The 17,280-nt window shown below is 40.2% G+C and overlaps 1 protein-coding gene across 1 annotated transcript; it reads left to right on the top strand.

Moving 5' to 3' along the window:
* The first annotated feature begins 9,560 nt into the window (after positions 1-9,560).
* adssl (adenylosuccinate synthase, like) lies at positions 9,561-16,993 on the top strand. Its single transcript, XM_046411263.1, has 13 exons — positions 9,561-9,859; positions 10,451-10,553; positions 11,249-11,317; positions 12,142-12,192; positions 12,267-12,333; positions 12,475-12,582; positions 13,097-13,178; positions 13,267-13,393; positions 13,475-13,629; positions 14,042-14,166; positions 14,297-14,394; positions 15,382-15,531; positions 15,631-16,993. Exons 1-13 carry the CDS (start codon positions 9,626-9,628, stop codon positions 15,681-15,683), a joined length of 1,422 nt encoding a protein of 473 aa, XP_046267219.1. The 5' UTR covers positions 9,561-9,625; the 3' UTR covers positions 15,684-16,993.
* The last annotated feature ends 287 nt before the right edge of the window (positions 16,994-17,280 follow it).

Raw genomic sequence — 17,280 nt, 5'->3', positions numbered from 1 at the left:
CATGAAAGTGAACCAGCAGAACAAACAAGCACATTCTGTTTAAGAGGGGAGAGATTTTATCAGGTTTCATCAGAGCTTTGGGAAATAGATTGTGAAGGCTCGCTTCATGAATACAGAAAATATTCATTTTGTCAGAATAACAACATCAGATTTCTGACAGTGGGATAAAAGGGAAATGAGAATCACTTATTCAGCCAGGAGAGCTGAGGAGGCAGAGGCTTTGTTTAGGTTTTTGGAAATGGTGCCTGTCTGTCACAAGAGGCCTCGGCTCAGGAGGTTACACTGAGGCAGAGGCCTGCTGCTGTTGTTGCAATGCATTCTGGTCACCAATAGAGGTCAGAATACTTCTTACAGGGCTGATGGAAACCCTGCAACTAAATGGAGAACAGTTTGTGTCCCACTATTCCTTCCTGTGAGGACTTTTTGTTATTTTCAGGTCAGCGCCGTCTGAGTGCAAGAGGTCAGACAGGGTCGGAAAGAGGGACAGGAACTTCAGAAGAGCTGGACAGCTCTGAAGGAAGTCACAAATGCAGCTAAATTTCACTCACCTGAGACGGATGCAGTCTGCATTTCACGCAATGCTGTCATGCTCTGCTGGGCGAGGCCAAACGCTCATGGTGATCACAAATTCTTCAGTACCTGTAGCAACTACAGAAGAATCCAACTTGTACAAATATACAATATTTTTGTTACTGCACTATAATTGTGTGCTTTGTGTGTAGAGTTGTGTGTGTACTTTTTCAGATATATGCCATGCACCTTTTGTCAAATTCATTCCAAATTCACCATTAATACTACCTGGACTACAGGACAAAGGTCAGGGGAGGCTCTTGGGGAAAGGTTGCAATGCCTGCTTTGTTCCAGTGCACATTATTTCTCAGCACCACAGTTTATTTCTACTTTTGAATACGAGGTTCTAGATGGTTAGTGAGCGTGTATCAAACACTATCCACTGGAATATGACAGGTGTAAACCGATAGATCCATGGTGTAGACTCTACTCACAAAGAACCCCAGTGCTTCGTTAAGGCTCAAACATTCTCACATTTTATGATTGTTTTCATGTGGCAGGACCAAGACATCAAACCTTGAATAAAAGAAGATGAAATAAGGGCATATCCAACTTTGGGAAGAAGGGGAAAAGTCAGGATCTGAGGTTTTTCATTTGTACAGTATTTAACATTTATGATACTTCAGTCAGTCCATAGCTTGCTGTGCAGTAAGTTTATGCTGATGAAATATGAATACATTTTCCAGTTTCCTCTCATTGTCTTGCCTGAGTCTATTTCCCTGTAATAGTATCATTATATATAACAAATCAGAATTTGTCGGATGTTCTGTATGTTTTGGCCCCTGGCTGCTCCCATCTTATACTTAGACAGCTTCTATCTCTAATCAACATGTTAAGTATCATGGTTTTAAGATAAGGGCATACAGTGCTAATATTTGGTGTGAGTACTTACATTTGCAGACAGATGAAATAAGATTAGACTCTAATATCTTTTAATCTGGAGAAGTCTCTCTCCAAAAGAAAAGTATAGATGATGTGTATGTAAATGATTTTGAATGAAATAAAAAAAAATCAGTTGAGGTAATAATTTGAGAAATTTACCTTTTGCAGCTCTGTGCAACTGTGTGCTATTTAAATTATGCAAACATAAAACTCTGGATATTAGCAGGGAGCATCTAAATGTTTGCTACTGGTTTACAAGGCTTAAATACGAATTAGAAACTGCAGAGCAAAGTGCAGCTTCTAATCTGTTCATGAGTATCATTATGTTAAAACTGATATGACTTGTAAAAGGTTATTGCCAAGTGTCTGTATTTGTGTTGTAAGTTGTTGCCGTTAAACAACTCAGTGCTATGGAACCACAAAACTGACAAATAGTAGTAAAAAAAAACCCCAGACAAGTCAAAGATATAATTAAATAAATCAATGAATAATATTTTTGGTTAAAAAATTACAAAGTAGCAAAGTTAGCAAACTACTACTTGTAAATTCACAGCTATCACTGTAGTATCATCTTCATGAGCTTGTCTCATGTCTGTCAAGGACCAAAAGGAACTTAAAAACTATAATACGTCAGGCCCAGTGAAAAATAAACATTAGAGTAAAATTGTTTCAAGGGTTCCACACAGTTTCTAATGAGCTCCTCTGCTGAGAAGGAAACAGGAACTGAACAATGATGGACTGAATCCAAAATATAGCACAGAAACTGTAGTTCCATGTTAAAGGCATAAGAAACAACGCTGATATCTTAAAGCCCCAGAAAACTTCTACAACATTAAATATTTTTGACTCATCAAAAATACATCTTCACATTCTGTTTTTTTTAGGGATTTAACAGTAATCTACTTCATCAGGAACCTGGGCATGGTTTGACTACACTGTTAATGATCAAACAGCCCAACGGTCATCATAATCGAAACCTTTTCAACTTTTGAATGTAGATTTGCTCATAGTAGAGGCTAATCAAGAAAAATGTGTTTTCAGGGCCTTTAAACTCATAGCTACTGCTGCTTAGTGAAAGTTCTGTTTTCAAATAACTACCTGATGATGACGGCATGTCTAGACAAGAAAATATGAAGAAATAGAGAAGAGAGAGATTAGTAAATGTTTCATTACTGGATTTCTCTTGATTTAAAAGGGCACTAAGTCTTATTCTTTTTTCACTTCTCACACATTGCTGCTTTTTATTGATCTCAACTTCGTTAAATGTAACAAGACTGGATCGAAGTCTTGATTCTGAAAAAACTTGGAATGCTGTGTAAAATGTAAGTAAAAACTGAAACAAGCAATTGAACACAATTATTTGCAAATAATTTTCAACGTATATACAGTTGAATACAGCACAAAGACAAGATATTTTTGTTTTTTGTTTACACCTTTTCTTTCAACAACACTTTTTATGAGGACAAAATCATTGGAACAACAGCATTTCCTGCTGATATAACTTAAAATCATTTTTGGACTAATGGTAAGAGACAAGAGCAGATTTAAACCAGAACAGTAAATATCCAACAGTTTACCACCAGCACTTTGTGTCACATGACATGAGTCATTTAAATGTTGCCTTTTAGTTAAAGAATGACATATCTGGTAGAATTTATCAGTCAGTAAGCATTTGGAAATTGAGAACAACACACTGTCAAAGTTTTAAAGGTAAAATTCCTCCTCATTCTTACTTGATATACAACGTCAGGTGATCAACAGTCTGGGGTCTCCGTTGTAATATTTTGTGCTTCATAATGGAACACACATTTTTATTGAGAGACAGGTCTGGACTGCTGGCAGGCTGATTTAGTGCCTACACTCTTGCAAGTTACCCAAGCCAGCTCTAACAACCCCCCATACCATCGCAGATGCTGGCTTTTGGACTTTGCACTGATAGCAATCTGGATAGTCCTTTTCCTGTTTAGCCTGGAGGACACAATGTCCATGATTTTTTCTGCTCTCAGTCCATCTCAGATGGACTCAGGCCCAGAGAGGTCAGCTGTGCTTCTGGATGTTGATATATGGCTGCTGCCTGCAAGGTAGAGTTTTGATTTGCAATTATAGATGCAACAATGAAATATGTTAACCAATAAAGGTTTGCTGAAGTGTTCCCAAGTCCACAGAGTAATATGCTTTTTACAGTCGTGGTTTTTAATTCCGTGCTGCCTGAGGGACCAAAGGTCACAGGTATAATGTGGGTTTTCAGCCTGTCTCCTTACGCACAAAGATTTCTCCAAATTCTCTGAATCTTTTGATGATGATATGATTGTAGATGATGAGATCTTTAAATTCCTTGCAAATGTGCACTGAAAATGTTGTTCTTAAACTGCTTGACTATTTCCCCATGCAGTTTTCACAAAGTGGTGAGACTCACCTCATCCTTACTTGTGAGTCTCTGGGCCTTTTAAGGTTGTCCCTTTCACAGCCAGTCATGATCCTGTCACCTGTTACCTGTGAACCTGTCTACCTGCGGGATGTTCCAAACGGGTGTTTTCTGTGCAGTACACAACTTTCTCAGTCTTTAGTGACCTCTGTCCACATTTGAAACGTGTTGCGGGCATCAAATTCAGAATAAGCATATATTTACATATATTTTTTTTGTGGGGTGGGGGGTTGAATTGTTTGAGGAAAATACACAAAGAGCAAAAAGTAAAGCTGGAAATAATGGAGGAAAATCAAGGCCTGGACTGAATGAGTGAGCCTCTCATTAAAATTTAAGTGCACATTCAAAAATAAAGAAGAAGCAACAGTATGAAGACAGAAATTGTTCAAAGAATAAATAACAGTTTGTCCATTAAAAGAACATTAACTCTCCTAACAATCAATCAGTCAGTTATTTCTGAAATGAGATCATCTTGTGACAAAATCAACCTCAGCTAACAAGTAAGGACTGCATGTGACCTGCGCAGATGATTTCATGCCCAGCAGATTGATGTTGTTATCTGATCTGAAACACAGCAGAAATTATTATGACCTTAGGTGCTGTTGATTCAAAGGAGCAAGAAATGACTTTATCTGTGTAGCAGATTAATGCTGTGCACATACTCCCTCTCTTAGAGACACTGGACTCTGCACTCAGGCATACCAATCTCCTACACTTCTGAGATAAGATAGCCCAAGTTTATGAATAAAAGAGGAGGCAAAACAAGAAAAAAAATGATATGACTTAGAAGAAAAAGGTCTACATTTTGTTACATATTACTACATTACTACATATTTTACTTTTTATCTTTTTTTCCACATTTTCTTTTTACATTTTTTAAACATGTTTTTACCGGTTTCCACAGCAAATTGTTGTTTCTGCTTCTAACCAAAAAAAAAAAAAAAATCTTTTCTTTAACATGCTAAGGGAGTTTTGCTGCAGTAACATAGTTAAAGCAATGATTTCAATGAGGAAATGTATACAGGGGGGACAAAAATCAGTGGAACAACCGTGTTTCCTGCTGATATAATTTGATATAATTTTGCATCTGTTAGTTCAGCACCTCGTTGACTTTCCAGGCACTCGTCTATCACATTGGAGAGATAAAATAGTATCCATGACAGAGAAGAGACAGATCACTACATCCAGGACACATGGACTAATGGTAAGAGATAGGAGCAGATTTAAACCACAACGAAACAGTAAATCTGAAGAGGTAATGTTACTCTCTGACAGTTTGCTACCAGCACTTTGTGTCACATGACATGAGTCATTTAACTGTTGCCTTAATGTTAAAGCATGACATATCTGGTAGAATTTATCATTCAGTTCTGCTTTCTTGCTCTCAGTTTACTCACTATGATTACTTTTTGTTACATTATTACTAATTTGTAAGCATCAAAGTACGCTCTGCACCCTCTTAAACACACCATTCAATCAACCTTTTATTATGCTTTCGTTCACTCTTGCTCTGTGACTACAGTCCAGTCGTCAGCTTCCTCCTGTGCTGTTGCTTCATAGCCCTGAGTTTGATTATCACTAATTCCAGTAATGGTGCGTAGGCGTGCCGGTGTGTATGTGAGAAAGATGACTGCAGCACTAGCTGTATGTTGAAGTCACATGCTGATACCTCAGTGCATCGGATCATTTCATTTCTGCAGTTTGACCCTTATGGTTGATACACAGGTGGCAAACTGCAGACACGTCAAGGTTTTCAAGTCACATGTGAGTAATCGCACCTTGCAGAGGGCGCACAGCAGGCCATGTGAGGCAGTGAATACATATTTTTGTGCAGGGGACAAAAGAGATGTGCTTGACGCTGGCCCTACCCTCTGTGTCAGTCTATGGAATCAGGATGTTGGACTGAGGGGCAGGGCGCTGGGCCTGTTAAATATTGACTGCAGGTGTAATAATTAACCTTCCACCAACTCCTGCTCTCTTAAACTGGTTGCTCTGCCTCGCTGCCATTGCCTCGCCGTCATCGCTGACATTTACATCAAACTGCGCTTCTTTTAGTTTAGCTGCTCACTTTTAGTATCACCCTCTGCATCTTCACCTCTCTTGGTCTTTCCTGCATGTGTTTCTGCTTCCCCGTATTTTCCCCTGTACTGCTCTGGCCCGGGCTACCCGTGTCACAACACACACAACCTGCTGCTCTGCAAACCTTTGGCCTCGTCCTGTGAAAGCCACCGGGCAGTGTTGCATCTAAAGGTGAGTGCTTTTGAACTGAAAACTGTGTTCTCTGTGAAATTTACAGAGTTAAAGCAAAGTACAAGGAAAATTTCAATTATCATTTTTTTCTCAGAAAGAATTCCTGACAACAACGGGTAGCAAAACAGCTGTATTTTTACCATAATTTCTTTATTACTACTTGAAAATGCTTCTGTGTCAAAGGCCACATTGTGGATCACAAGACAAAATTTTTATTAACTTAATATGCTGAAGACCTTAACTAAGGTTTTTAAATTTGGTCTTTTTTGTGATGTTTCAAAAATGTTGGTCAGGCCAGTATTGTTATTAGTTTCCTGGCATAGTTATTGAATAAAACAAACAATGTGTAATTCTCTCTAATTTTCTAATCAAGGTTCATGTTTTTGTCTTTGAAGAGGCAGGCTGCGATGATTGCAGTCTGATTGGCTACCAAGTACAAGCATAGATGGTCTAACAGAACTGCCAATCCTTTAATTGCTTTATTGTTCTGTTTTTTTTTGCAGCCTTACTGCAAGGCAAAGTCTACAGAGATATTACTCTACAAGATGAGCAAGATGGGATAAAAATAAACAAAATGTATTTCAGAACTGAAAAAAAATAAGTCAGTGAGGTTTAAACTGATAGAATATTGACAAACTATGAAATAAACATTTAAGCAATTATGAAGACAAATGTCAGTGTGATCAGGAAATGCAGTGCCTGCAGGTACATAGGTCAGACACACCCATATATTCGCATATTGAAAAGCGGCCTCATGTTGACAGCGACCATAAAATCTGTGTTATCTACACAGGCCTTGGCCCTTTGGCCGTGCTGTTGGAAGAGTGTGAGCAATGATGCCATTTACTTCAGGCAATAAAACTGGGAGGAGGAAATTGCCGGGTCAAAGTCACACACAAGTGGAGACTCCTCATGTACTAAAGCAGCTGCCTCCAAGTCCAAATCCTGACTCAACCTTGATGCTTTCTCTTGCTCCTTTTCTCAACTTTCTTCCTGTCTCTCTTTCTTGTGCTTTTATTTCAGGTATTTCCACAGCAGCTCCCCCTGAAGACACCGAAAGTGTGATCTCATCATAAGTTTGTCCATTTTTGACATGACCAACCTAGAGAGTAACTGGAGAAGCGGTGATTGTTGATGAGCCTTCTGGTGCTTGCTGGATGTAACAGCAACTCCATGTGGAAGCTGAGTCTGTTCCAGTGGAAGTGCTGTTACCTGCAGAGAGCCACCGAATGCAACACGAAGCCTCAACTCTCATATGTCGAAAAAGATTGTTCTTGAAAATGTTTTTCTCTTGCAATTTTTCTCTACAGCAGACTGACAGTGTCACCGGGCCACAAGGTGATGACCTATGAATTGACAGCCAGTGACTGTAACATCTGCCTGTCAGTTCTGTAGGCCACTGCTGTGTTTGTCCCAGAGTTTAACAAAAAGAAAGCTTCGGTTTCATGTGTCTACAGCTGGTGTTTCAAGCATGATTTTTGTGGCTTTCACAGTAACCATGACAAGGAATAAAATCAGAATTTATTTGGTTTTGGTCTGTCTGAGATTAATGTATGTTAACGAAGAAAGTGTAGCAGCATGTACAGTCAGCTTAGCTCGACTTCACATCACCAAAAACAAGACAGACTGCAGCATTTGAAGTAAATATAATTATGTGATACTAATGATTACAGGATCATTAAAGATGATGTTACCACAATGGAATATATGTAGAAAATATGCTGAAGGACTTGAGACTTTAAGATGTCCTCAGTTTGTTTAAATGAATCTGAGTAGGATGACAAAGTGCCAAAACCATTCCGACTGCTCTGTCAGCCTCATGGAAACAAGTTGGTGATGTCTGTTTAACATTTTGGAGGGCCCACACTCGCAATGATAAAATTCATTTTCACATGAATCTGAACAAATATATCTAGAAGATAAGGAAACATGGACATAGACTTCATAGTTGATATTTTTACAATGTATGATGTTGTGAAATGCTATGGACTGTGAAATCCAGTCTGCCAATAAAACTGGTGTGATTACAACTTTAATAACGGCCATCAAACTTTCACTTTTACATTATGTTCTATTAATAATTCATAATTTGAATAAATGCACATGTTCATAGGTCTCTTAAGTGTTAGCGTGGATCAATAATTAAAACAGAATATCAATGGTTCCCAGCAGCCAGTTTGTCTGTTCATATGCATTAACATTAATCTATCCAGCTCAACGTGTTATTCCTCCAATAAAATATAGATAGATAGATAGATAGATAGATAGATAGATAGATAGATAGATAGATAGACTGAATCCCTGATTCAAGTACCGCCTGGTAACTGAAGGGCAGAATGATCCAGTTCTGAACTGAATATCTTCTTTAGTGGCTTACGGGGTGAAAGTGTGGGAGACAATCACCCACAGTGATTCTATTCAGTCCATGTGCACAGCTCCCATGAACAGCCTGACATACAGGACAATTGGATATACACTGGTCGCCAGTCAATCGCAGGGCTGACACACAAAGACAGAAAGCCACATACTCACACCTAGGGGCAACGTAAAGTAGCCAAATAACCTAACGTGCATGTTTTTGGCATTGTGGGAGGAAGCCGGAGTCCCAGGAGAAAACCCATGCAGGCACAGGGAGAACATGCAAACTCCTCACAGAAGGGCCCAGACCGGGATTCAAACCTGGAACCCTCTCACTGTGAGGTGACACTGCAAAGCACTGCACAACCGTGCCGCCTTGGATATATTACTACAAAGCAAAATACAGAAGTACAAATAACTTCAGCTACAAATAACTTTAATTAACTAAAAACCTAACTAAACCACCACCAAAACCAAACTACAAACATACAACAGCAGTCTGATGAGACAGATGTGAAGAGCAGTGGTCCAGAGAGCCAACCAGTGTCCAGCAATATCCTGGAACATTAGCTGTTTGCTGATATACACTGTGTCACTTTGTTTGCTGTGTTTTCATTAAATGCAAAGGTGTGCAGGTATATGCACCTGTAAAAAATTAGGACCTGGAATGGCAGGGCCTATACAGCACATTCATAGACATGATAAGTATACACAGATGTTGAAAATGCTGCCTTTGCTGCCACCTGGCAGTCAGTACCAATGTACACATTGCAGTTTTAGGGCTTAGGGCTTTAGTGGCGATGGTGCTTAATATTCACTTAGTCTAGACCAGTGCTTCTCAAATAGTGGGGCGCGCCCCCCTGGTGGGGCGCGGGGCGATGCCAGGGGGGCGCGTGTGACCCTGGGGAACATGCTTTTTTTGCCGTACTAGAATAAAGTGTAATTGCACATCCACTACAGTAGTTGGCAGTGGCGCTCTAGAGATAACTGCGCCTGACTAGCTGTATTTTGATATTCAGAAGAACCAATGGCGTTCGAAAGCAACACTGCCATCTATTGGTGAAGCGGCGGACCTGTACTTCCTGTCACGCAGAGAAACGCGGTAAAACGATATTCCGGTTTGTTGAAGAGGGCTACAGCATGGCATCCGACAGCACCATGGCTAACGTTAACGGGCGAGATGCCGTGTCTCTGAACGGGGAGCCGGTCGTTAAGCGACCACGGGAGAGTGCCTCGCAGGAATCTCCTCTCCGCGTCCCGAAGGAGCCTCAGAACAAAGTGACCGTAGTGCTTGGAGCACAGTGGGGCGACGAGGGCAAAGGAAAAGTTGTGGACTTGCTTGCAATGGATGCGGATATTGTATGCAGGTGCCAGGTAGCCAACTGCAATTTCGATGTAACTTTACATTTGACATTCAAACGGACGACTTCATACGATGGCCTTGTGATTTAAACGTCTAAGTGCAACACGGGAGCTTGGTGAAAGTCGTTACCGTTTAGCTACTGTTAAATATTCATGACCTGATTCCTACGTCAACAACCTTGTCTGACCTCCCGGATGTAGAAGTGCTAAGTTGATGCTAGTGATTGCTAACCTGCTTTTATTTTTTATCTGCTGCCGTGGTAGCAAAACGTTTACTGAATCCAGCATATGACCTCCACATGCTGATAACCGTATGCAGTAAATGTAACGTTATGTAAGGCACTGCCTGCCCGTTGTTACCCAGCTGTTCCTCTCCAGAAATGCATTTTTTTTCGTGTAACTCAGGCCGACTGGACACACTCTTACCACAGGCTCGTACTAATTTGGGTCTGCTGTCATTGAAACACACGGGCTGCTGTGCTATACAGTACCGCGACGTTATTACTGCTCTCAGCGTTGGTAAACCCTGTTGTTGACTTGACCCCAATGTTGTCTAATCGGAAAACTACCCACTAGCAAGCTGAATGTTTGTACTGTTTGCAGGGAGGCAACAATGCAGGTCACACGGTGGTTGTGGACTCAGTGGAATACGACTTCCACCTGCTGCCCAGCGGAGTGCTCAACAAGAAGGCTGTCTCCTTCATCGGTACGGCAGTCTGTGTTTTATCTTTACTGACAAGAAGTTGGGGGAAGATAAAGTTCCAGACGAAACATCAGTGTATGACCATATGACCATTATCAGAGTGAAAACCACAGCAGCCGCCACTGCAGCCTTATTAAACTCCAACCTCATTGAAGCTTGCAGTAGGTTTTTGTTTGCACTGAGGCTGATCTAAAGTGCTGTTTACTCATTTTTATGGTCATTTTGTTTTTAAATTGTAACATTGTGACCTTAATGAATGTAAGATTTATTGCATGGCTGTTGTATTTAACTAGGTGTTGCTAGGAAGTTTAGAGTATGCATGGGTACTTACAGAAATCTCAACTCAAGACTTAGAGTTACTGTATGTAGTTACACAAAAGGTAACTAAAGGTTAAACTAAACCAAAGGTGGATTTAAATGTACCCGATCTTGTTGCACTGCTCTGGTATCATAATCACCATTTAAATCTTAAGTTAATCTTAATTATTGCATTTCCTCTTTAAGTGGCTATTTTTTTCTTCTCGTACTATAAAACATGAAAAGAGGAAACATTAAAGGAAAACTTGTTCAAGTAACAAGACAGTGTTATAAATAAAACCTGCAGGGAAAACATTAGCATTTTGTCACTCACAAGAAATGTCTTGTGTGACAGTGTATGAAGTTATTTCTTAAGAGTTTATATTAATTTTATATTCCAGGGAATGGAGTGGTGATACACCTGCCAGGTCTCTTTGAGGAGGCTGAAAAGAACCTGCAGAAAGGCAAAGGTAAGGCCTTATACCTTCCTTAGAAAGCAGTGTCAGTAAATAGACTTCTTCCACCGTCTGACATGTCACGGTATTAAAAGCACAGGTGTAGCTAATAAAGTTGGTGATGGTATGACGCTTGAATATAGACCATATAGACAAAAGTATTAGGATGCCTGATCACATTCTAAATACATAGACAGTTTCCACTCTTCTGGGAAGGCTTTCCACAGGATTTTGGAGTGTTTTAGTGGGAATTTTTGCCCATTCATGCAGTAGAGCGTTTGTGAGGTCGGGTACTGATGTTGGACGAAAAGGTCTGGCTCACAATCTCCGTTCAGGTTCATCTCAAAGGTGTTGGATGGGGTTGAGGTCAGGACTCTGTGTGAGCCAGTCAAGTTCTTCCACACCAAACTCATCCAGCCATGTCTTTATGGAGCTTTGCTTTGTACATTGGGACACAGTCATACTGAAATAGAAAAGGGCCTTCAACAAACTGTTGCCACAAAGTTAGAAGCATAACATTGTCCAAAATGTCTTGGTATGCTGAAGCATTAAGATTTCCCTTCCCTGGAAGCAAAGGGCCGAGCCCAACCCCTGAAAACCACCCCCTTAAAGAGGTTTGTCTGGATACTTTTGTCTGTATAGTGTACCAGAGACACCGTTATGTTATGAGTAAAACCTCTGCTTTCCCTTCTGTGACAAAAGACTGATTGTACTGTCTGACAGTTGTAAGGATTTAGTATAAATGTGTAGGCTGTAGTAAAACCTGCTGAATACCTGATATGTACAGATGTTTCCTGTATTCCAAATATGTAACATGGTATTTGTTGTATTGCATGCAGGATTACAAGGATGGGAGGAGAGATTAAAGATTTCTGATCGTGCCCACATTGGTGAGTAAACATTTTGTCATTCAAGCTTTTGAAATGGAAACATCTCATTGACAGTCCTTTTTTTCCAACTCTAGTGTTCAACTTCCACCAAGCTGTTGATGGCATCCAGGAGCAGCAGAGGCAGCAACAAGAAGGGAAAAAGTAAATCCACTCTAAATGGTTTTAGTACCATGTAACTCTTCAGTGAAGTTCATACTGTGCACCGTTCTCAAGTTGAAGTAATCATTATCTGTTGAATAGTATATTAAAGTTATTACTGTCATGTTTTTGTTTGAACTCCAGTTTGGGAACCACTAAGAAGGGCATCGGTCCTGCTTATTCCTCCAAAGCTGCTCGGAATGGTCTGCGAGTCTGTGACCTGGTCTCGGATTTCAAGGTTTTTGAGGACAAGTGAGTTTTCTTTTTTTTCCTTCTCTCTTTTACATTTGAGTCTGAATTTGATCACGAGGGTGAGTCTTGTCCTAGAGTCCAGATGATTTAATATCCATACTTGGGCAAACAGATTTTTGTAAAGGACATTTGTGTTTCCAATCCTAAATGTCATAAATGAACCTCTCAATATTTGAGTTCAGGTTTACATTTGAGAGAATTTGGACCAAATTTTCACAAAGCAGTTTTCTACATTCATGGGCTGATCTAATAACCTAGCAGTGTCCATAGCTTATCGCTATGAGCAGATTTATTAATTGTCATGATTCATGGCTAATTGTAGTGTTCCTCCTCCTGCCACCAGGTGGCAACACCTGACTGTGGTAAACATGTGAGAACTGCTGGCATTCTGCTTTAAGGGAGCATGAGAATAGCTTCTCTGTCCCATATATCATGTTGTGAAATTAAATTGTAGCGGCACTATTGCATACAGAGCGGTGCACATGTTAATAAACAAACTCTGCCCTGCGCACAGGTTTCGGATGTTGGCAGATCATTTCTTGGCGATGTATCCAAACCTTAACATCGACACTGATGGTGAACTGGCGCAGCTGAAGGTGAGCACAAGTTTTCATTCAAAGCCAGGAAATACTGACACTCACATATCACAGCATTTCTGACTCAACTTTTGTCACTGTTTATCAGACATATGCAGAGAGACTGCGTCCCCTGGTGACTGATGGGGTGTACTTCATGCACAAAGCTCTGACTGGACCCAGTAAGAAAATCCTGGTGGAGGGAGCCAATGCTGCTCTCCTGGATATTGACTTCGGTGAGCATTGCTGGGTTTATGGGATTAATTATGAGGGTGGATGTTTTGCCTCCTCAGGTTAACAGATATTTTTCTGCTCAGGGACTTATCCTTTCGTGACGTCGTCCAACTGCACTGTGGGAGGAGTGTGCACTGGTCTTGGCGTGCCTCCATCATATGTCGGCCGAGTATACGGTGTGGTCAAAGCATACACGACCCGGGTGGGCGTTGGTGCTTTCCCAACAGAGCAGGATAATGTGAGCAAAGATGCATCTGGTTAACACACACACACACACACACACACACACACACAAGTTATGCAGATGCTTCAAAAACACATACAAAAATCACAAACAAAAACCAAATCTAAATTACTCTTTCTGGTAATATGGACATCATTTAACTTATTAATGATGAAATATTTTTCTGTTTGAGTGAGATGGATTAGTTGGTGTAGTTTATGAATTGTACACAGATTATGGTTTCTGAGTAGTTTCCACGTATGAATCTGTGAAATGTTGATGATGATGATGTTACTTGAAAAAGACAATCTGACTATTCCCAAATAAATAAAGGTGTCAAACAGGCCAAACCTAAGCAATCATCCTCAATATGACTGAATGATCTGTCACAGCTGAAAGTGAGTGCTTCTTGTTTGTCGTATTTTAGGAGATTGGAGATCTCTTACAATTCAGAGGGAGAGAGTTTGGTGTGACGACGGGCAGGAGGAGGCGCTGCGGTTGGCTGGACTTGATTTTGGTCAGATACGCCCACATGGTCAATGGCTTTTCTGCGTAAGGAAACATCACACATGTCAGAATATTATTTTCCAGTAATTACTGGAGCTACAGGATAGACATAAGCTTCATCATGCACTTGTCATCAGAGTTGATCACAGTGAGTTTTTTGGGGGGTTTTTTGCAGGATTGCCCTGACGAAGCTGGACATTTTGGACACGCTGCCAGAGATCAAAGTGGGCGTGGCCTATGAGGTTGATGGAAAACCTCTGCCAAGTTTCCCTGGTAGGTCATTCCCCCTTGGATCCTTTATAGATGCTCATCTATAAAGTCTGGCTTGTGCAGAAATACCATACTGGTTTTAACAGTCAACCATAAGCAGTAATTTAATCATTTCAAATGAGGTTTTATCATTGCCTCAAAGTAGAGGGCAGAGTTTGATCACTCTAGGATGGGACTAATGATTATTTCCATTATCTGTCAATTGTTTTTTACTTTCACAACAAAGTGATTAAAACAAAAATTAAAAAAACAGCAAAAATTGGACTTGTAAAGTTCCAGAAATTCAACGTAAACCTGCAAATTCTCACACGTTTGTGACGATGGAATGTGTGAATGTTTGACTGCCATGCATGGCATATGCAGTGTCTATAAAAAGTATTCACCCCCTTGGATGTTTTCTCCTTTCATTGCTTTTATAAATGGAATCAGAGTCATAGTGATTGGACTAAGTTAGTATTTAGTAGATGCATGTTTGGCCAGAATCACAGCACTGAGCATGTGTGGATCGGTCTCAATCAGGCTTGCTGTTTCTGTGATGCTTTTGCTGTATGTTTCGGGTCATTGTCTTGCTGGAAAAGTCGTACTTCGTTTGCGGACTGAATCAGATTGCCCTCTTTTTTTTTTTTTTTTTTTTTGCTGCGTTCATCTTACCCTCTATCTTTACATGCCTTCTAGGGTCTGTAATGTTTGAGTACGGCAGGGCTACTGTAAAAACAGCATCTTAGTAAGTCAGTGTATCTAGTCAAAGGGATTGCTAATTGGTTTCATGTAAATAGACAGGGCAGGGCTTTTATGCTCAATAATGTTTTGTTTTACATGGGTCAGCAGGAAAAGGAAAAACCTCCTCTTTCTGTCTCATATGGCGCAGCAGCTGCTCTCAACCAGCATGTTAATGTGTTGGTTGTCTTTCAACAATTAGATACACACAAAGACACACTTAGGTGCCAGTACAACAAGTATGATGGTATTATTGATGTGCTTTTGTCATAGCAAACATGGATGTATTGACGCGGGTGACAGTGGAGTACAAGACGTTTCCTGGCTGGTGCTGCAGCACTGAGGCTGCTCGGAGCTTTGAGGAGCTGCCGTCACAGGCCCAAAACTACATTCACTTCATCGAGGACTTCCTGCAAGTGCCAGGTCCGTAAAGAGGCACTTAACATTAATGGAGAGACTGCAGCCAAACTGTCCTTCACTTTGCCAAACTTGCCACTCACACCTTTTCTTTTCTCATTTCAGTGAAGTGGGTTGGAGTCGGCAAGTCCAGAGAGAGCATGATCAAACTGTTTTGATCCATCTACAGACCTGTAGTCCTCCTCAAAGACAGCTCAGATAATAATTTCAGATTTTGATAGGACTCCCAAAGGGATCTGAAATGCAGACCATATCCTAAAGGAAATACTTCACCAGCAAAGCTGTTTGTGAAACTTTTAGTTGCTGCTTGTGCATCACATTTTTAATCATTCTTCTCGCAGCCTGATTCCATCGGACACGACTGCTTCGTATTCCAGCAGCGACGCAGCTGCTGGAGCTGGTCGCAGCCATTCTAGACAACACCGTTGCACATTTTAGAAGCGTCTCTCTCTCTCTCTCTCTCTCTCTCTACACTTCAGATGTATGCCTGGTGTGCTGTTGACCAAAGCTGCGTCAAGCTGCATAGAGCAGATTGAGCCAGGCAGTAACTGCACAGAACATTCAGTCAGTTTTCAAAATAAAACAGTCTGTGCAGACTCTTGATTGTAAAAACAGAACAAGAAAGCAACAGTTTTACTATTTAGCCTTCTTACCCATGGGATAAGTACAAATATCAAGGGAAAATGACAAAATCTGAACAAGTCAATAAAAGTTGAAAAGCTCAGCTTTTGAAAATCTCCCAAAGAGCTAATGTCGTAGAGCCGTGCCTGATGGAATCAAGGCATTAGATAAAATTTATGCATTTCACATAATTTTCTATATTTATTAGTGTGTTAATTTTTAAAGCCTGATGCAAATGGATCAATCATTCTATTCCATTCCACAGATTATTTTCTTTATCATTTGAGGTTAATTAAACTTAGTTGATATTAGTTCACCATGTTGACTTTTTAAAAAAAAAAAAGTTAAAAAGCCATTGATGAACAGAGGGAGGCATTACAGTAAAAGCAAGAGCTTATTTTCAGGATTTGTAATGAGGGGGAAAACTATTGAAAGCCATCATGCAATCAGTACGATTGTGAATTTTTCTATCGAGCAACTTTAAAACACTTTTAAAAACATGAATGCATCACAGTTGTTGAGTTTGTGACAGCATTTTCCTGAATATTGTTGAAATGAACATAGTTTTTTAAGTCATCCTCACAATGGGTAAACACTAAGCAACTTAGAGTTTGAATAGATGTTTTCTTCATAGTAACTGAGGAAAAGTAAATAGAAATTCCACATCCACACAGAGACATGTACTGGTGTTTGAGATGTTTGTAGATGTAAAGAAATTGGCCCATAGGCAGTAATGTACTAGAGTACATCTTGATGTGTTTCCTATGCTATTTGGTTCATTTTGTCAAAAATGTGAAAGACTCTTGCTCAGCTTGCTGTCATCAATAAAAGGAGACTCCAAAGTTTAGACCTTTAGTTTGTTTGTTTTACATTTTTCTGTTCCTGATATGGGTTTCGAAGTAAAATAAGGGAACAAAAATGGTTGTCACATTTCTGTTCACTGCCGTCCATTTCTTTACAGCTTTCGTGCACATTGTGCACTGGCTGTGTAGGGTGGACCGTATGAAATCTGAGTCTTGGAAGATGTGTGGTACTCTTGTGCTGCATTTCTAAATGTCTCCACATCAAAATGTTAGCAAGTTTAATGTTGCTGAAATCAATATTTTTCCATCAATGACACATCAGAACATTACA

Source organism: Scatophagus argus, chromosome 14 (assembly GCF_020382885.2).
Source record: "Scatophagus argus isolate fScaArg1 chromosome 14, fScaArg1.pri, whole genome shotgun sequence".
Taxonomy (NCBI): domain Eukaryota; kingdom Metazoa; phylum Chordata; class Actinopteri; family Scatophagidae; genus Scatophagus; species Scatophagus argus.
This window is presented reverse-complemented; position numbering and strand designations above follow the sequence as displayed.

Coding starts and splice junctions, on each gene's coding strand:
- adssl (XM_046411263.1), top strand. CDS start 9,626: ATGGCATCCGACAGCACCATGGCTAACGTTAACGGGCGAGATGCCGTG. Junction 12,334..12,474: donor CAGCAACAAGAAGGGAAAAA/GTAAATCCACTC, acceptor TTTGAACTCCAG/TTTGGGAACCACTAAGAAGG. Junction 12,583..13,096: donor TTCAAGGTTTTTGAGGACAA/GTGAGTTTTCTT, acceptor CCCTGCGCACAG/GTTTCGGATGTTGGCAGATC.